The following is a 20,849-nucleotide window of genomic DNA, read 5'->3' as shown; positions in this document are numbered from 1 at the left end:
ACCACAACACACATCAAGAGAAATATATATATACAAAAACAACAATATTTATAGTGTAGTATGAAAAAGAAAACGACTAATGTAAATACAAAAATCAAATAAGAAAGGAAAGGCAGTTTCCAAGCATCAGAGTCGTATGCAGTGGATAGTGTAAACGTTATTTGTGGCTGGGGGCAGCAGAGGTTACAGAGGATCACTACAGTTTAACAGTCTTACAGTCCTCCGTCTGGTGGGTATGCTCTTGATGCATTGCAGCCTCCTGCCCAAGCGGAGGGTGGAAAACAGTGTGTGCTGGCTGGATAGATCCTTTCATTTCCAGGAGGATCTTTTCCTGCATCTGCTGATGAAATGTCTTGAGCATCTTCAAAAAAAACCTTCTTCATAGGGTTTTTCTGAATCACTCTTACCTATCTTCACCTACTCTCATCTATGGGCATGAGCGCTGAGTAGTGACTGAAAAGAATGAGATTGCGGATACAACCAGCGGTAATAAGATTCCTCTGAAAGCTAGCTGGGCTCAGTCTTACAATAGGGTGAGGAGCTCCGCCGTTTGAGAGGGGCTCAGAGTACAGCCACTACTCCTCAACATTGGTTCGGCCACCTGAATAGATGTCTCCTAGGCCCCTCCTGAATGAGGCATGTCCTACCAGGAATAGACCCCGGGTGGAGGTAGCCACGAGAAAATCAGTAGATGGATCTAAAACGCTTCCTTCTAAATACACATGACATTTTCGAGATGGATGACTTTTTCAGTTGCACATGCATCATTATGTGTCACATTTATAGCTGTCACTCTCTGCCAGTGTATCTTCACTGATGTTTAATGATGCTGTTGATTGCTAGCTTTGTTCAGAAAAAAAAAAGACAGAAAGAAATAATGAAAATAATCTCTGGCTATCATTCTTAAGATAAAGGCCACACATCATGCATCACGGTGGCAGATTTCTAACAGAATGAGCTGAGGTTTTTAAGGCTCTTTACTTCTTTAGGGCTTATATGGTACATGATGATCAGTAATGCAAGGTCAAAAGCATTTGAGACACTTACAAAGATAAAAATGACTAAGCTGTAATGGAGGAATAAAATTAAAATGAGGCTGTGATATATCTCCATGGGGGACAACACACTTTTTAGTGAGGACTGTGAAACTGTACTGCATTCTGGCATCAAGAAAACTGTAAATGCAGACGTGTCATTGGCCTCCTTCACTTCTCTTATCTGAAGTTCTCTTTCACACAGTTTTTCTTCCTGACTCCAGGAATGGAAGGCTCTTCCTCTGTGTCTTACAGTCATTTTCTCTTTTCTTTGTATCTTTTCATCTCACTCTCCTCTTATCTACCAGGCACGGCTGCAATATATCAGCTTTTCTATTTTTATCTCACTATCTTTTCACTCTGCCTCCCAACTCGTATCTATACCTTTTCTCCTCTTTCGTCGCAGAGATTGCTCTGCCCCTAGCTCGCTCAACTTTCATCTTTTCACCCTTTCCTTCTCATTAACACAATCATGCTCTCTCTGATGTGCACCTCGCCCAGCGTTTGTCCTTAACCCGTGGAAATTTATGCGCCGTGCATCGTCTCGCTGCAATTCTGGATGAAAATGTTAGTAATATTAGCCTCCCATCTATGCATGCCAATCGCCTCTGGGTGTTCCTTGCTTTATAATAACCCCCGCATCGATTCACAGACCACGGCACGTGCTGAGAATTAAAGGCAGATTGCAAGGAGGCCTCAAAGACAGCATTTTTTCCCCTTAAACTGTTATTGAGAAATGTTTTTCATATAACTGAGCTGAACTGAAACATGCAAATCTACTACTTTGATGATATAATGGTTCAGCACTTGAGTTGCAGTGGTTGAAATTGCCTCGTGCTGCATACAAAAAATATGAAAGGATAAACTGTATATAGATTGTCTTATTACTATTTTGAACACTTTTATTGGGGCTTATTTTACTTCACCAACTTTGCTGTTGGTTTTTGTTAACATGCCTTTTATTAGGATAGAATATGTGCTAATATGTGGATGTGAGTAATGTATAATGTGTTGTTATTTGACACCAAGCAATGATGTAATGGAATACAAATGGAATACATATACCACTGCCATTTACTAACAGTAAATTGTAATATATAATACATATATAATAATAAGTAATATATTCAATTCAATTCAGTTTTAATTATATTGCTCCAATTCACAACAGCAGTCACCTCAAGGTGCTTTATATTATAAGATAAAGACCCAGCAATATTACAAAGAAAACCCAAATATCAAATGGTGCCCTATGAGCAAGAAGTTAGTGACAGTTTGAAGAAAAAACTTTCTTCTTTAAAAAAATTAAAATAAATAAATAAATAAACTCCTTTAACAAGAAGAAACCTCAGGCAGAATCAGGCAGGGAGGGGCAACTATCTGCTGTGACTGGTTGGGGGTGAGAGGAAAGGAACAAGAGAACAATCTCAGAGTGATGCTGAAAAGGATATTTTTTAATGATATTGCACAAATCCATGAGTAACACTATGCACAACATTTTTTGAGTGTCCCTCCTTAAACTGGACAGTAAGCACATAAATAATGTAGCATGTGCTAATTAGCACACAGCTCAAGGTACAGCTAAAGCAAATAGGAATGTGCTTAGCTTCACTGTTAACTAGTCCCGCATGCTGACATGCTAACGTATGCTAGTTAGCACAAAACCCCTAAAGTAATTGAAATAAATATAAATAAACTTAGTTTTACTGGAGTATGGTCATGAATGTACTTTTTACACAAAAATGATTTTAACCCGTAGCCTTCGAGGTTGACCGCATCATAGTGGGGGTGATGAAGGTGATGTTCCATTTCAAAGACTCCTTCAAATGCAGCCTTCTTTTCCTGAACTTCAAAGGATACATGATGGCACCACTTGGATTTATAATCAGCACCAATCCATGCGTCCATTAGAGTTTCATTTCAAAGTGAACTAATGCTGATATTTCACTATGAACCAAAGCTGGGAACTTTGTTTACAAAGGCCTGATTTCTCAGGTTTGTTATGTGTGAGTCATTACTTTGCTTTACTTTCCTGCAATGAAATAATGCTGAGTCATCACAGAGACAACCACTTAAACAGAATAAATCAGACATCCCTTATCTATTGACCCCACAGGATTTACTGCAACAGAATGCTGTCTAAAGAAAGTTTCCAATTTACAGAGTTTAACTTTTTTTGAAACTGCATACATGATTTATTTTTGAATTGTATATGAGCCATTTATCAGCTTTTTGAGAAACAGTTTGTCGCTACGGGCACTCATTAAGTGGTGACAGGAGCAGTGCTCATACATACAAATGACTTTACCATTGAAATTTATCTAAACATGCAGAGTCAGCAAATGTCTAAAGTACCCTACTCGATATGGCTGCTGTTAAAAGATTATAGATTTCCCATACTGTAAATAAAACGCATAAATATTTGAAGATGCTCAACAGCAGCTATAAGACTACTGCACTGAACTGCATTTGTACTTGTGTTTCAGAAAGCCGACAAGGACCACTGCGGCACTTTCATGGTGATAAACTGTACTTTTGGGCAGCGTGATAATCTCTGCAAAACGTTAACTTCTCCCTTTATGATTATGAAGTGTTTCCTCTGTGTTTTGCAACCTTCTCTGCCCTTTTCCTCATCGTGTCATTTAAAAAGAATGCTGACATTTATTTTATTGTGAAAAAGTGAGTCTAAAATTAATCAAATTGTAAAATAATCCTAACAACAAGCCCTTTTAAAAATGTATTCACTTATTTTGATATTCAGCCTCTGTTGTCTACACAATCGCTCTCAATTATCTTTGGCAATAAATGCCCTGGAATTATAATCAGGCTGCACTGATCATGGGGACGCTGTAAACAGATTGATGAAAACCAGCTTTGACAACTCCAATCCACCCAGTTATCATCATGTGGGTCCACATGGGCAATAAACCACAGCGGAGATTACGCTGAATCTGTTCTTGATGGGAACAACTCACTATGGGTGTAATTAAGCCTTAATATGATCTAATCTCTCACTTTTGAAACCCTGAGTCTATCAGCGATCCTGATCCACCAGCAAACCATTGGGCATTGTGGGAATGTTCATTAGTCACTGTAATTGGCTGGTGATAGAATATCTGGACCAGATATTAAAGCCAGGAGGTTACCTGCCAGGAGAAACAAGAAATTCACGTCTCTTATCTAATTCCATTATTAATAACGGCAACAATGTATTACTGTCACTTGAGTAATTAAAAATACAGTGTGGATAACATCACTCGATCATTATTGTAGCCTTTTTGTGCACTTTTGCGGACTTCCTTTTCCAATAAGAACAAGGCAGTATGGGTAGTAGATCCTAAAAAGCATGAAAAGAGTCTCATTTATATGTATTTAAAGAAGACTCACAATGTGACGCGCTCTTGCTGGAATGAGCAGCTGACCTTAATATATATCTTTACCAATTTTATGACTCTCTACTTGTGCTTGTAAGCGGTTTATTTAAGATTCATTGTGAGGATGAGCTTTAATAGCACAATGTGAATTTGTGAACGTGCCTTGGGTTGCTGCTTTACTTAAAGATACACTCAAAAATTGTTTTACTGCCATGTTTTACTGAAGCAGCAAGCATGTGATGTTGTGTATTTTCATACACACGTCCCTTTTGGTTATCCTATAAAGTAACAATGGTCATTTTTCAAACTGGCTGCAGAAATGAAACTGATTTTATACACCCCTTGTGTCCTATAACCCCTTCAAGCGAGGACATTGCAGATGGATATTAGGTCACTTTCTGCATCAGTGTGGTCAGAGTCTGATACTGGCATGACCACATTTGTGATCATACTTTTCCAGGGTCTCTGCCAGCAGCCATTGCTGGATTCATTTTCCAAAACTCCATGAGCTCTTTCACTGATCAGGCACTTCTCTGTTGGGAAATACCATGGTAACGGCGCTGGCAAGAGCTGACCTTGGCCATCATAACAAACACATATGCATAATGCACAAACACACACTCTGCTGCTGCTGCTGCTGCTGCTGCTAGAGTTCCCCACCAGAGCTAGGCAATTGACATACTGTATCCCCCATGGCCACGGGGCCTCACTAGTCAGAAGTGAACAGTAATCAAAGTAGACACACAGGTCGAACTTTATTATCAACCACTCGATACCAGCTGCAAGTCCTCCAACAGACAGCACACAGGAAAGAACAATTTGGATTTTCAGACACAGGGCATGGAGGATTGGTTTGAAGCTTTTCAACTTGATCCTTTTGGATGTTGAACTGAAGTTTCAGAACTTTAAGACCGCAAGTGTGGCACACTGAAGCTGATGATCTGACAAAGGACGTGGAAATCTCGTAGGTAGGACGGGATTCATTCCCTCTCTTTCACACTTTGTTTTTCACCGTTTGTCACTGAGTCATGAAAATGGCAAGATAAACAAGCTAAACTGCACTTTTTTAATGGCTGATTTTGTAGCTGCTGGGAAATGCTAAACCTTTGTGCTAATGCACACCAAAGAAGCTGGCATCTAAAAGGCCTGTACTCAAAAAAAATTTTTTGAGATTAAATGGATAACATCCTCAAAGGGATTGTCTGATATTTTTATATTATTCCTTTGCCTTTGAAAAAACACTTGTTCTCACCTAGACAACTAGTTGAAACTGAATATCTGATTATTTCATGGTGTTCTGCCCACTGAAATCTGATTAAATTACATAGTGTGGAACATGGTACATTTCACAGCATGAATATTTTTTGTATCCATATTGATTATATAACATTTTGCTTGTTTTAATTTTTAAAAGACCCAACTGCTCGTTTTTTAATCTGAACATGTCACTACGTGTACTCTTTATGATATTTAGTACATGTTTACGAAAGGTTTCCTCAACATCATCAAAGGCTAGAATATAAATGAGGCACCTATGAACTATGGCTTTCCATTATGTTAGTTAAAGTACTATGAAAAAGACAGAAAACATTAACTCCAATAACCAGTGTCACATCACTGAGAAACTACAGTAAAATCACCTGGAAGAAACAAATCAGAGTTGAGCAGAGAATGTCTTGTTTTTCCAGGAAATATACCAGTAAACAGTGCTGTAATGTTAATAACCTCCAGCAATTGGCATAAAACAATTTGGACATTTTCTGGGCCAATCAATATTTGCAAGCATGAAACAACTTACACCCAGTGCTTAGATTAACCTTACCATAAAATGCTATTCAGGCATGAAGAGATCCTTCCACAGCCAGTAAATGAAAAATTATTACCACTCTAACAGAAAAAGCAGGTAATATTCTTTGGGCAGACAATGTGTGACCAGCACCGGCAGGTGTAGATAACAGTAGGAATTTCTTGAAATTGTCATCATTTTGGTATTTCGGTGACCCAACGTGAACTTGACTGTGGTGGACTAGAAAGAAAGGTGCAGCAGGTTTGTTGGTAGTGATAAGAACATGTAGTTCAGTCATCTGGGTGCTCTAATAAGGCCAGTGGTGCTTTTTTGTGGCTTGAGTTGGTATACCCAAGTATAGCACCTAGATCAAACTCTTTAAAAATCATGCTTGTGTAAGTTATTTTAATATACATTTTAATATTTAATCTATTATATATTATTGGGTGCTTCAGTTATTTATTTATTGCAAATGTATTAGACCACCACCCAGGGTAAGATTTATCCTTAAGCTGCCATAAATTTACATTATTGGTAAACTATATATTTATTTGTGTTTCTGCAATGACTAACCCACTGGTATGTGCAAAATCACAAAATGTTAGTTTTAATGCTAAAATATAATTATTGTTGTTATCTGTGAATTTTCAAATGTGCTATTTTATAAAAAGGCAGAAGGATGTGGTTTAGGATGTGAAATTACAGTTATTTATTTGCATTCCTGAAGAGAAAAATTAGTTTTAGCAATTAAATGTTACGTAGTACTACTCCTAGGGATCTATGGGTTAAAGTTAAAGCAAAGCAAGTCTGCTGTCCGTCTACAGAAGGCCTCTGTGAGCCTCAATCCTTCTAAGAATGCCGGGTTTGGTTTTTGTCCTTTTTTCAAATTCATATTTTTTGGAACTACAGATGTTTCTCAGTAATTTATGTGACAGCCATTAACTTTAGTTTTCAGAGGCAGTTGCCCAAGTTCATAAAAGGGCTCTAAAAGACTATAAAACTGTTTCAGTGGCAATAAATTGTGAATTGAGTGGTATTTCCCTCCACTAAAATATATGCACCACAAAGCCACAAATATTTGTATTAAATAATAACAACAGCAACAAACTTCTTCTTCTCTACTTTCATTTTCAAACTTTACATGCGTCCAGTGTCAGCGCATCATCCTGAATCCATCCAACTGAGATCCAAACACAGTGTGAGGCACTCAACCGCAGAGACACTACAGAAAGGTGGCTTTCTGACCCCATTGGTCCACAGTGGTCCCATAATGGGGAAGACTGGGCAAAGTACAGTGGACTTGAACTCCCCTTCAGAGGTCAAACAAGCAGTTCCCTTTGAGGAGCTGGATCGTGTGGCGCCCCCTGCAGATAATAAGAAGAATGTGGAAGAGCCTCCTGACAGGGGAAGCTGGAAGGGCAAGTTTGATTTCCTCCTCTCATGTGTGGGATATGCCATCGGTTTAGGAAATGTGTGGAGGTTTCCCTATTTGTGTGGCAAGAATGGTGGAGGTAAGAGCTATGCAATTTATTAGAACTTCAGAGTTTTTCTAATTCCTGTATACAAGATCTTACCAAATATATTTTGTTTGTCTGTTTGATGTGTTTGTATCAGGGGCCTTCCTGATCCCATACTTTATGACACTGGTCTTTGCTGGGATACCGCTTTTCTTCCTGGAAACAGCTCTGGGACAGTTCACTTCAGTTGGAGGACTTGGGGTGTGGAGACTAATCCCTATGATGAAGGGTAATGTATAAAGAAAAATATGGATTTACATTTCATTGTGTACATTTAGAATTCACCCATGTATATTCTGAGTAAGGATTATGAGCATCATAAAAGCTATATACATCAAAAATTGGCGTTATTTTAGTGACTGAACTTGTTCCCATTCTGTGAGACCTTAATTACCTGTACAGGAACTTCCAGTGTCTTATTCTTTCCTGCTCCTTTCCATATTATTATTATTATTATTACTATCATTATTATTATTATTATTATTATTATTATTATTGTTGTTGTTGTTGTTGTTATCCACAATTATTTTTGACATCTTGCTAAATGCTCTCCTGTTTGGGGATAGCAATAACACCATTGCCCCGACACTAAAATAACTCGAGTGAAGCACTTCATTGTAGATCCTCAGGCAGCAGAGACAGCAATAATGCCAGTGAGCGTGATGCAAAGCCAAAAGCAACTGAGCATTAGAAACAGCACAATGACAACTCTGCCAATAATAAAGATGATGATGACCATGTTAGTTTTTCTCTGTCACGCAACATCATTTTTAAAATTAGTTAGTAACTTGTGTATCTTTCCCCTCTTCCTTTCTTTTCATTACATGCAACCTTGCATGTTAGCTGACCTGTAAAACATTTTATTGTGCAACACTGACACTTGTTCTCGCTTCAGGAGTTGGTCTGGCTGCAGTTGTTTTGTCCTTCTGGCTCAACATCTACTACATTATCATCATTGCTTGGGCGCTCTACTACTTATTCAACTCTTTTGGTTCGGTATGTTACATAATCAGCAGCAAACCTGCAACGCAGAAAAGAAGTTGTAAACACTGTCATACATGCTAAGTTGAGTCAACCTGTGCTTGTCTTTGAATCCAGCATTTATGTAGCAACTTCATTAGTCTTCAAGAACTATCTTTGTCATTGACTTTGTCTATTTGGTATCAAGTGAGCACAGTCTACAAATTTTGCAACAATTTTAGAACAAAATTCCTCAATATAAAACAGTCAAGACTTTGAATATCTCATTGTCTTTAGTCCATAATATCATCAAAAGATTCACAGAATCTGGAGAAGTCTCTGTGTGCAAGAGATAAGGTCAAAAATCAGCATGAGTACATGTTAGCTTTGTGCCTTCAGGAAGCACAGCATTAAAAACCGGCATCATTATGTCATAGACGCAACATCCTCCGCACTAACGAGTAGAGGGACCATCTGGCTTGTTATTAGCACTCAGTTCCTAAGCACGCATCTTGCCCGGCTTTTGGACTGGGCTAATATTGCCAAAGCCAATTAGGAATAGGGAGCTTGCTACAAAGGCACTGTCAGTGCTAAAGGATATATGCAGGTTACAGTACAACAAAAACTCCCATAACGATGAGCAAAATAAAAACAAAATATGATTTACGAGATTTTATTTCTGTTTTAGTTACATTTTACACAGTCCCCCAACTCTTTTGGAATTAGGGATGTTGGTCTTCATCAGCAGAAAAAGCTGTAAAACTTATTAAAATAAGAAAAGATAAAAAATAAAATAAAAATTTAAAAGTTTAAGTTTATACCCTGTTTCACATTTTCCAGAGCCATCCCATGGGCCAGACTGGAGTCTTTACCAGGCTAATTCTTGCCCCCGGGCCTTATATTTGACACCTTTTCCTCCATTTATTTTAAAAGTTGATGTAGGTCCAATACGAAACCTGCTAATTTATACTAATCTTATAGTATGTTGGACTCAGTTTTCTTTTATCCCATTTTCCAGACATACTTTTGCCACCTCGTCCATAAGTAAGGTTATTTAGGATTTGTTTACCATCTTTCTCAGTGTGCAATGGTTTTCTTTCTCTGCATTATCATTCTACTTAGGTATTTCTCTGCATGACTGGCTGCCTTTAAGAAGCCCGATGGCAGAAATGTAAAGACTTTGCAGGCATGAGTTTCTTGTACTGGGAAAACTACGAAGCAGGAAAAGAAGGGTTGTCATTGTTGTTCAGTGTTTTTAGCTGAAGGTCAAAAACAGGCTGAGTTCATTAAATGTCATTTTCACTGTTGGGTGGTTTGCCTTTCTGTCTCTGTCGTTGTTTCTTTTGTTTGGGAAAGTCTTTGTGGTGCTGGCTGTGTCTCAAAGAGACATGTTTTTTTTTTAATTTACAAAGTTTTGTGTTAACTCTGATGGTTTTTTGTATTGGGATACAGGTAATATATTTTGCAACAGTGAGTTTGCAGTTTTGATGATTTTTCCTCCTAGAACCTGTTTTTGTTCATGCATACTGTATGCTGTGTATGCAGGAGCTGCCTTGGCAAAGCTGTGATAACCCCTGGAACACGGAAAAATGTTTTTCCAACTACAGTCTGACAGACACCACCAACTTGACCAGCGCTGTCACCGAGTTTTGGGAGTAAGTTAATATGAGATATTCTGCACGAGAATGTATAGAGAGGTATATCTGGAAGCTCTTGGTGCTTATTTCAGTCTGGATTCAAAGAATGTCTGTGTGTGTTTCTGAAGGCGTAACATGCACCAGCTGTCTAATGGCCTGGAGGAACCAGGAGAGCTACGCTGGCCCTTAGTGGGCACTCTTGGGCTGGCGTGGGTTCTTGTCTACTTCTCAATCTGGAAAGGAGTTGAATGGACGGGAAAGGTGAGTCTCTCTGCCCCGGTTTCTTTTAATTCTCTTCTTCTGTGTTGTTTAGGCTTTGTGTTTTCATCAGTCTCAGACCACTCGGTTTACACTGGCCAGTATTTTCTATTAGCACCTCTTTCTGCCTCCCACTCCCTTAATATTAAAGCTTTAATCATGAAAACATGACCAGACGTTGAGCTTTTCATGATGTAAACCTCATGTTGTTGTTGTTGCCCAAGTAAGTGGGTGAAACCTAATAAAAGGAAACATGAATTCAGAGATATTAAAAGTTGAACATTTGTATTTTTTTAGGACTACTAGCTGCAGCAGGCTATAAAGTTGGTGCGTTCAGCATATTTGAGAGTCAGATGCAAACAGTGGCATGGAAATAACAAAAAAATCTTCATTTTTTTTCTTATCTGACTGAAGCACCGATCAGTTGAAAATTATGTTTAATTTTCAGTTTTTGTTTAAATGTATTTAAATCTTTCATGATTTCCTGACTCTTCTCTTAAATCATCTCTCTGTTTGAGTGCACCCTCTTTCATTACTAAAGTTTTATGTATCTGAATATAAAAGCTAACCTGGTCCGTGGCACATCATAAAATTATTTTAATAAAACTTAAAAGGAACAACAATGCTGCATATATTACAAAGTGTCATTATTTATGCCATTTTTATTTTATATTATATAATGATGCAGAAGCTGTGTGTGAAAAAGTGCACCCTCACTCACTCTCTCCATAGGAATTAAGAGGGTAAGTAGAAGTCAGGTGCTGCTAATCACATTCAACTGATTAATCATCAGCAAGTTTGTGCAAGCTTTTTCATGAGTGCAGAACATTCAAGACAGTTGCCAGTCTTCCCAGGAGCAAATTCAAACCAAGGTCAGATGGTGCAATTGCAGACAAACTGCATAAAAAACCAAGAGCTACATCTTAGCCTTAGTTAACATTTTAAATGTTAAAATTCATAACAGTACAATTAGAATAAATGACTGAAAGAGTTATGGCAGTACGGCTTAGTTACATCTAAACAAACTACAGGATTTCTGGAACAGATGAGACCAGTGTGGAGATGTTTGGCCACAATACCCAGTGCCATGCTTGGCAAAAACCAAACAAGCATATCAGCACAAACACCTCATACCAGCTGTCGAGGACAGTAGTGGAAGGTTGCACCTACATTTTGAGTTGACCGTGAACTCATTTGTATAGCAAAATATTCTAGCCTCAAATGCAAAACCATATGATAGCTAAAGGTTAGTCGAAAACGGAGTAGTTGATCCCGAGCACAGCAGCATATTTACAACAGAATGTTTGATGTAAAGAAATCAAGGTAATTCAGTGCCCAAGTCAAAGTCCAGACTTCAACCTGATTGAAGAGACTTTAAGAGAGCTGGGAGAAAATTCCTTCACAATGATCTGAGAGACTGAAAAATCATACAGAAAACCATCACTTCATGTTATTTCTGCTAAAGACGTCTCTATGAGCTACTGAATCACTGGGTGCACTGTTTTTCACACACTGCTTCTGCATTTTGGTTTAGTTTTTGTTAAATAAATAATGATATATTAAATTGCATTTAATATAGAACCTGCTAAGAACCAAATCATTGTTTAGGATGTCCTGATATCTTAAACCTAAGAACCGAGAGACAGTATTTTCTTCCAGTTTCAGATGTTTGCATCCGCTGTCATTTTTCTGTGCACATCCAATCTCTCTTTTACCATTTTATTCAAATTGAAATAGAAATAGCTTCAAAATGCAAGATTTGACTACTGCTGGACAATTTAGAGGTGATAGAAAAATCTTCACTTTGCCTACTACCTGGGATTTCAAATTACAGCAAGTAAAGTATATGAGCAGAAACACATTTACACATTCACCGCCAGGGATAATTGGATTTTAATGTGCGGCATCTGAGAGCAGTGAGAAAAATGAATTCCCCAAAGGCCCTGGCCTTGATGGACATTACCAATTAAGGATAATCATCATGCACAAGAACTATGGGACACATCCTACAGATCTTTTGGCAAAGAGAAACGATGGAAATATTTCAGTAGTTCCCTTTTCTGTACACTGTTTTGCATCTCTTTTGATGTAATTATTTAGAGCAAATAGCATGTTTGCAATTTTGATAATTTGAAAAGCAAAGCCATCTCAATATCTTAACAGAAATGTATTTAAAAATATGCAAACAGCATACTCAGTCCTATAAAATGTTTTGGACTTTTCAACATTTTTAATTCTCTTTCATTTAAATAATTAAAAATAAATCATTCTGTCTTTCAGGTAGTGTATTTCTCAGCCACCTATCCCTACTTCATGCTGTTCATCCTGTTCTTCAGGGGGGTCACACTCCCTGGAGCCATAGATGGGATTCTCTTCTACATTACTCCAGACTTCAATAAGCTCGTCCGATCTGAGGTTCATAGTTTGCACAAATCCACATCTAATCACCCACGCGTCTTAACAAACAAACACCAGTAATTACACTATGTTGTCTCACAGGTGTGGCTGGATGCAGCAACTCAAATCTTCTTTTCATACGGACTGGGCCTGGGATCGCTCATCGCCTTGGGAAGCTACAACTCTTACAACAACGATGTCTACAAGTAGGAGCAGGAAATCCAAAGTGTTGTAGAATCCTCTTTTGTAGATGATGCACAGACAATGATGCTCTTTTCTTCTCTGACTGATGTTTTCTCTTTAGGGATGCAATCATAGTATGCTGCATCAACTCTTGCACCAGCATGTTTGCTGGATTTGTCATCTTCTCCATCGTAGGCTTCATGTCCTACATCACGAAGAAACCCGTGCACGAACTGGCAGCATCAGGTGAAAGTCATATTTTATAACTTATAAGAAATTGTTCATTATTCAGATTTGGTTACTTCTGGATTAAATATTTTTAATGTACATATTAGAAGCAATATGAAGTTTGAAACTAAAAAACATTTTAAAAATAATAATATAATATTGCATACAGACACAGGCCATCGGTGGTCAAAGAGAGAAAAATATTTGATGTGGTTTTACTAAATTAAGCACGAATTGCTACTATGTGCAGGTTTAAAATAATTATTCTCACTAATCAGATGGTAGGGTCAGAATTTAGCATAAACAACATGAAAGCACAGATTCATCGTGCTTTGCATCAACAGTTCCAGATAAATGCTATTTGTAATATTTTCTTGGCACACATTAGGTCTCTTAGTAACACCTTAGTCCAGCTGAGCATGTTTAAACGGCACGGCCTTCCTGAGTACTGTTTCTGACCATTTCCATCTATTTATGACCTCAGCCGTCTTCTGATGGCTGCTTGCAACAGGATTATGTGCCATGTTATGAAGTTTGAATCACCATCTCAAATGACCTCTGTAGTTACCAGATCTCAATCCAGTTGACTGGTCCAAGTTGGTGCAATCAACAAATCTGCACCAACTGTCTGATGCAATCAAGTCAGTAAGGACCAAAATCTGTGAGGATGTTTCCAGAACCTTATTGAATCTATGCCAGGAAGGATTAAAGTAATTCTAAAGGCAAAAAGAGGTCAAAATAGGTATTAACGATGTGCATCTAATATAGTAATTCATATAATGTTATAAGTTAAAGCATTTATAATTGTAATAATTTGTCTCGTTTGCAATTTTTAGGTCCAGGGCTGGCATTTTTAGCGTATCCTCAGGCAGTCACACAGCTTCCCATGTCCTCGCTATGGGCCATCCTGTTCTTCTCCATGCTCATGATGTTGGGCCTGGACAGTCAGGTACCATCAATCCAGATGTTGTAATAGAGATATTACAACTGATTAATTGGTGATTGCTATAAGTTTATAGATGAACTAAACTAAGATACTGGTGCTCTCTTTTAATAACAAACCACATTCTTCACGTCATCGTGTTTTAGTTCTGCACAGTAGAGGGCTTCATCACAGCTCTGATGGATGAATATCCCATGGTTTTGCGAAAGAGGAAGAAGGTCTTCATCCTCATTGTCTGCCTCATCTCCTTCATCGTCGGCTTCTCTAACATCACGCAGGTGCTGCACGAACTCTGCATTAGGTCACTATAAAATGAACAAAGTAAAGAGGGTTTTAACCATCCAAAGAATGCGTGTAAACCTGTTTAATATTATAAGAGGACGGTCTTCAAACCCAGCTCGTGTGAACTCTTGCGCATTTTTCCGACACAAGGGAAAAGAGCTCTTGCATTATGCATAATGACAAAACGATCTCACAACAACCTGCGGTGTACTCTCATCATGCATATTTTATTCAATGAAGAGAGGGATGGTAATATTTGGTCTCTAAAGTAGTTATGCGTGTTCCTGTATGTGTGTTGAAATCTCCTAGGGTGGTCTCTATGTGTTCAAGCTGTTTGATTACTACTCCGCCAGTGGGATGTGTCTGCTCTTCCTCGTCTTCTTTGAAACAATTTCCATATCCTGGTTTTATGGTAGGAAATCCATTTTCTTTTCATTAAGAAAAGAAGAATTAAAGCAAATATTGCAACTTGAAATTAAATGTAACCACATTGGTAATAATTTGAGCCATTCTGGACGAAATGTAACAATGACTCCAGCATTTAAATTTCCTACTTAGCTGTTCAACAGGAAATTACATCTATAAATCTCTGCCATCTTGGCTTCCCTTTCCCACCCCCACCATTATGGCTTTGTTCTGGCAGTCGCTCTCTCCTCATTAACACCAACACTCCCTTTGCCCTCCTCTCTTTATGCCACAGGAGCTGAAAGATTTTATAAGAACATCGAGGACATGATCGGCTATCGGCCATGTGGCTGGTGGAAGCTTTGCTGGATGATCTTCACACCTCTAATTTGCTTGGTAGGAGAAAACTGATTATGGATTTGACCTCTATGACCTTCACCTAGAGGTGCTTAATTCTTTAAATTTGTAATTTTCAGTCAGGCTTTGTTCTTCTGCCAGGAAATCTAGGGATCCATCAAGCTAAAGCACTGGCCTTAGGTAGAGAATTGATCTAATTTGTATTCTAATTTGTATTTGACCTCATGGACGGTCAGGTCCTTTGGGAAATCTTGCAAAGTTAGTCCTGTATTGAAAAAGAACACTGAGGAAATTTGGAAGAAATTGCAAACTAGACAATGCTTTGATAATCTGATTGTCTAAGAATAAGCAGAATGTTATTTTAACCAGGAACACTGTTGGATAGTTTGTCTGTTGTTGCATGTGGTCTAAAAGAAAAGCTAATGACAATTAACCTCGACTGGACTGTTAGCATGCTAACTCATGCAAGTCAATAAAGTACACATTGTACTTGGTGAACAGAGGTATTTCAGCAGGTATTTTTGTGTGGGTTAGCATGCTAGTATTTTGCTCAAAGCATGGCTATGTCTAATGATGCAAAACCCCATCAATGTACAGTATGTGCAAAAATCAATGCTTGTTTCTATATATTTCACATCTAAGGAGCTAGACCTTAGTGCCACTTTTGAAAGTATTTCAAGTTTAATCTCAAAATGTAAACTTGTATATAAAAAAGTGCTTTTGTTGGGTTTTTTTTTCTTACATATATTTGCTTCCGTTGCGCATCCATGTTTTCTGAACATCTGTTTTGGATTTTGGCTTTAATTTTCACTCTTCTTCAGTTCAGTCCTTGTACCTGATCATTTTCAGAGGAATTCAAGTTTTGTTGTTGCTTGTTAAGACATTTAACACTGACTCATTAAAAAATAAAGTTACACCTGACAGGGAGCGAAAAACAAAAGGCATCCAACATCCAAAGAAGAGCTTTGAATGTCCTTGAGAACTAATCCTGAAGACTACTTAAAGAAAGTCACCAAATACTTACCTTTACATCGTTAGACTATTTTTTTTTTTAATTTTTTACCTTATTTGCTGTATATCTATGTATGTTTGCACGTGTTGAATAAACTCCTGCAACCATCTCCCATTTTCCTAGCAAAGTCTTGGCTCAAGACTTTTGGACAAAACTGCTAAGCACAAGTTTCCTGGCTTATCTAGACCCTCAGGTTATGAATAATTACTGCACTGGAGTATATTGATATATGAATATTATAATTTTATTTTGTAGGGAGTGTTTACCTTTAGTGCCATTGAGATGACTCCTCTCACCTTGGGGAAGTATGTGTACCCCCTGTGGGGCCAAGCGATTGGGTGGCTCATGGCAATGTCCTCCATGGTACTCATCCCAGGCTATGTTATCTACATGTTCTGCAGCACCAAAGGCAGCATCAAACAGGTACAAACATCTTACACAACTCTCTCAGATTCTGATTTTAATCATCTCAGGCTAAAAGAAAATTATGCAATAAAGTCAAAGGAGCTTGCAAAGAAAAGCGTCTGGACTTCTTTAAGTTGCTTGAAGACGTTTCACCTCTCATCCGAGAAGCTTCTTCAGTTCTAAGGTCAAATGGTGGAGAGTCCCAGATATAAACCTAGTGGGAGTAACCCCCCACAGAGGGACAAAAGGACCCCCTGATGATCCTCTAATCGCCTGAGCCAAGGTGTGAAACTGGGCGTGGGTCCCAATCAGCCAGAGTTTCGGGTGTGTTCATTGTGAAACCTGGCCCCACCTTATCATGCAAATTCCTGAGGTCACATGGCCCAGGATGTGAGTGGGCGTTAAGGCGTCTGGGAAGGGATCTCAAAACTGGATTATAGATGGCAGAGAGTTGGTGTCGTAAATCCCCGCCTCTGTTCAAAGATGGTCGCTCACAGTGGACATAGATGGCTTCTTTCACTCCTCTTTCAAACCCAGTGTATTTCAGACCCAGCACCATGCTCAGACAGAAACTGGTTCACCCGAAAGACAAAACGCCAAAACACAAACTTAACAATGTGGTGTATGCTGTACAGTGCAGCGAGGAATGCTCAGACCTCTACATTGGAGAGACCAAACAGCCACTTCACAAACGCATGGCACAACACAGAAGAGCCACCTCCACAGGACAAGACTCAGCAGTCCATCTGCATCTTAAGGATAAAGGACACTCTTTCGAGGATGCCAATGTTCACATTTTGGACAGAGAGGACAGATGGTTTGAAAGAGGAGTGAAAGAAGCCATCTATGTCCACTGTGAGCGACCATCTTTGAACAGAGACGGTGGTTTACGACACCAACTCTCTGCCATCTATAATCCAGTTTTGAGATCCCTTCCCAGACGCCTTAACGCCCACATCCTGGGCCATCTGACCTCAGGAATTCGCATGATAAGGTGGGGCCAGGTTTCACAATGAACACACCCGAAACTCTGGCTGATTGGGACCCACGCCCAGTTTCACACCTTGGCTCAGGCGATTAGAGGATCATCAGGGGGTCCTTTTGTCCCTCTGTGGGGGGTTACTCCCACTAGGTTTATATCTGGGGCTCCCCACCATTTGACCTTAGAACTGAAGAAGCTTCTCGGATGAGAGGTGAAACGTCTTCAAGCAACTTAAAGAAGTCCAGACGCTTTTCTTTGCAAGCTCCTTTGACTACGATGACCTGGATGACTGAGAACCTTCACAGACATATGCAATAAAGTGTTGAAAAGAGAATATACAGGTAACACATAAGATTAAAAATGGAAAAAGTCCTGGAAGGCTGAAGTTCATCTCTTATAAAGACTGTAGTTATTCAGGAAGAACAGAATTGATGGTTTTTGCTCAAGGCCGACATTATTATTCTGGTTTTAGGCAGGAAAGTATATTTTTGAAGACGTGCACTGCTTGTGACAGTAAATATTTACAAAGCAGCTTTACGTCTCTGCTGCTGATTCCTGTGAGATATTTAACTTCGGGCTAAAGAGCATATTTTGTTAACTTTTTACATTATTCATGTGTGAATGTGAGTACAATTTCAGCCAATACTCTCACCCGGGTTCAAATCATAATCATTTAATCATATTGTGATGTAATAGTTTTTTTCTTTTTTTTACATGTCCAGCGTTGGCGGAGGATGACAACTGCCCAGGAGGATGAAAGGCGATCAGGGCAGAATGAATTCACACACACAGACAGCGTGGGTGAAGCACCTGTCTAAACCTGATTGTCCAAGCTAAATAAATCTGTCTGCCAGGACTTAATGTAGTTAATATTGGAAGTTAACAATTTGATGGATGGATGGATGGATAGATGGATGGATGCAGTAAATCTCTGGACTACAGTGTCTAACCGTCCTTCAACTTGAGTTGAAGTAAATAAAGAAGATGAATAAGTATTTTTGATATAGATATTGTTTTAGTAAAAGTTATGGCAGGCAAGTGAATGATACAGGTCACAATAAACCTTTATACAAAGCCCATATGTACAATAAACCATCATGAATGTAAATCCACATGCTCTTCATAAATTGCAGCACAATGAAGGCCTTTGTTTATAACGTTACTGCAAATTTAATGAATATTGTTGCACTGTGAAATGGAACTGTTAAAACTGGTAAAACTCGATTTCAAGTATAAAACTCTATTAATGGGGAACCCCAATATTTCATTTAAAGAACCAACCAGTTACTGTGATGTAGTTATTCTCAGCAACACAGTATCGCTTCAGTTGTCTGTAGGTCACATTTATCTGACCAAGACCTAAAACGAAAAGTAATATTTCTCATGATAATCTTTACAATAAATAAGGAAATCTACACGTTATTTACCATATGCTGTTTTTCAGTTAACACAGTTTTGAAATACCTGTTTTTAGTTTTTAATTATGTATATTGAAGTTAAGTATGTATATTGAAAAGTTTGATTAAAATATTAGAGAACTGTAAATATAATTGTTTTGTTATATTTATGCACTGTCTATAAAACGTGGATGTAGGTCCAGGAACTGAGAAGTGAAGCCAATGTGGAAGTGCCTTAAACTTAAATTCATTCACCTGACCAGCAGGGGGCGACTACTCTGGTTGCCAGAAGAAGTTTGATTGTTTAATCTTTATTATAACATTACCCTGTTATTCAAGTAAACACTTTACTAATGGGTTTATGGTTTTAACCACTAGTTTTATGCCTTGCTTAATACAAGATAGTGTTTATTTTGTATATAATGGTCAGATTTAGAGTAAAACAGATGGTAAAATAGGGTGATGTCAAAAATGCAGAGGCGGAAGTCAATAAACTAGTGGGTTGGATACATCCATATTTTATAAACAGTCTATGTTTGTATTAAGTGTATTTTTAAACTATGAAACTTTTCATTATAAATGTTTTCAAACTCTGTTTTATAAGGTGAATGTGAAAACCAAGCATCTTAAAAAAGAAAAGTAAAAGAAAAGACACTTTTTTCATCTCCAAAATTGTGTTTGGTTTTTAAAAGCTTCATTAAGCTTAATTTTATCAATACATAAAAAAAACACGTAATGCTTAAGTATGTTTGTAAAACTTAAAATGACTGAATATAGTGAAGCAAGGTTTTCTTTGGACTGCAACTTTATGATCTGTATTAAAGATATACCCTGATATTGCTTCAGTGTTCATGTTAATAAAATGTATACCATTGGCACTTGGGATGTCAATTCTTCATTTCTCATCAGCTAGTTAGAAGTCAGTAACTTCAGCATATACAGCTGTGGTCAAAACTTTACATATACTCCTCACAGTCATCAATGTTATTGTAATTTGACTTTATTTCCAGGGTGTATAGATTTTATCTTCTTATCTCTCACACATTTTGCCTAAATAAAAATGATTTCCTTGATAACAATCATAGAACTGACCAACCAAGGACAAAATTCTGGAATGGCTTTCCCAATTCCCCAACATCAACCCTATTGAAAATGTTTGTACTATGCTTAAAAGCTCGGTTCATACCAGGAAATGAATCCATTTAAATGAACTCTACCAATTCTACCAAAATGACTGGTCAAATAGCTTGTTGATGGTTACCAAAGCATGCAGTGTGAAAGGGTAGCAGATTTAGAGAAAATCCAAAATAAATGTAAATTTGTGCACAGAGCTTTTATTTTCAAGAACATTAAATATGCTGTCTGAGCCCCATATTACCATGACATCCATGCCTGTGAGGAGTACATGTAAACTTCTGATCACTTTATTAAGGTAACTACAACTATATTTGCCTTTTCTCCTAAAATGACTTTTTTCTAAAAATGTCACCAACGTGTCTTTTTAACATGGCATTAATTCAAAACAAAAGACCAGCTCAACTTTTCAGTGTTTTACTTTTGTCTCCTGCATGGATCCGAGTTCTGAAATAGAAATGAGAAAATGCAAATAGACATTCTTTGCTACACATCGGCAGGTTCAATGTGCTGCGGTATTGCCCAGCTAAGCAATTCCTGAAAGTTCTTTACACTGTG

General features: G+C 38.1%; 1 protein-coding gene across 2 annotated transcripts; it reads left to right on the top strand.

The window, feature by feature from the left end:
- Nucleotides 1-2,159: 2,159 nt before the first annotated feature.
- Nucleotides 2,160-20,040, top strand: LOC120735749 (sodium- and chloride-dependent GABA transporter 1-like). 2 transcript variants are annotated; one of them, XM_040035375.1, is made up of 14 exons: nucleotides 2,160-7,705; nucleotides 7,809-7,940; nucleotides 8,607-8,707; nucleotides 10,217-10,326; nucleotides 10,437-10,569; nucleotides 12,847-12,981; nucleotides 13,066-13,169; nucleotides 13,268-13,392; nucleotides 14,211-14,323; nucleotides 14,464-14,595; nucleotides 14,909-15,011; nucleotides 15,300-15,400; nucleotides 16,629-16,796; nucleotides 18,483-20,040. In XM_040035375.1, exons 1-14 carry the CDS (start codon nucleotides 7,336-7,338, stop codon nucleotides 18,576-18,578), a joined length of 1,923 nt encoding a protein of 640 aa, XP_039891309.1. In that variant the 5' UTR covers nucleotides 2,160-7,335; the 3' UTR covers nucleotides 18,579-20,040. The 2 variants fall into 2 exon arrangements, with proteins under 2 accessions (XP_039891309.1, XP_039891310.1); XM_040035376.1 differs by lacking the exons at nucleotides 2,160-7,705; nucleotides 8,607-8,707 and adding an exon at nucleotides 8,278-8,364 and having other exon boundaries at nucleotides 7,832-7,940.
- Nucleotides 20,041-20,849: the final 809 nt, after the last annotated feature.

Source organism: Simochromis diagramma, unplaced genomic scaffold, assembly GCF_900408965.1.
Source record: "Simochromis diagramma unplaced genomic scaffold, fSimDia1.1 OVJJ01000816.1, whole genome shotgun sequence".
NCBI classification, from domain to species: domain Eukaryota; kingdom Metazoa; phylum Chordata; class Actinopteri; order Cichliformes; family Cichlidae; genus Simochromis; species Simochromis diagramma.
This window is presented reverse-complemented; position numbering and strand designations above follow the sequence as displayed.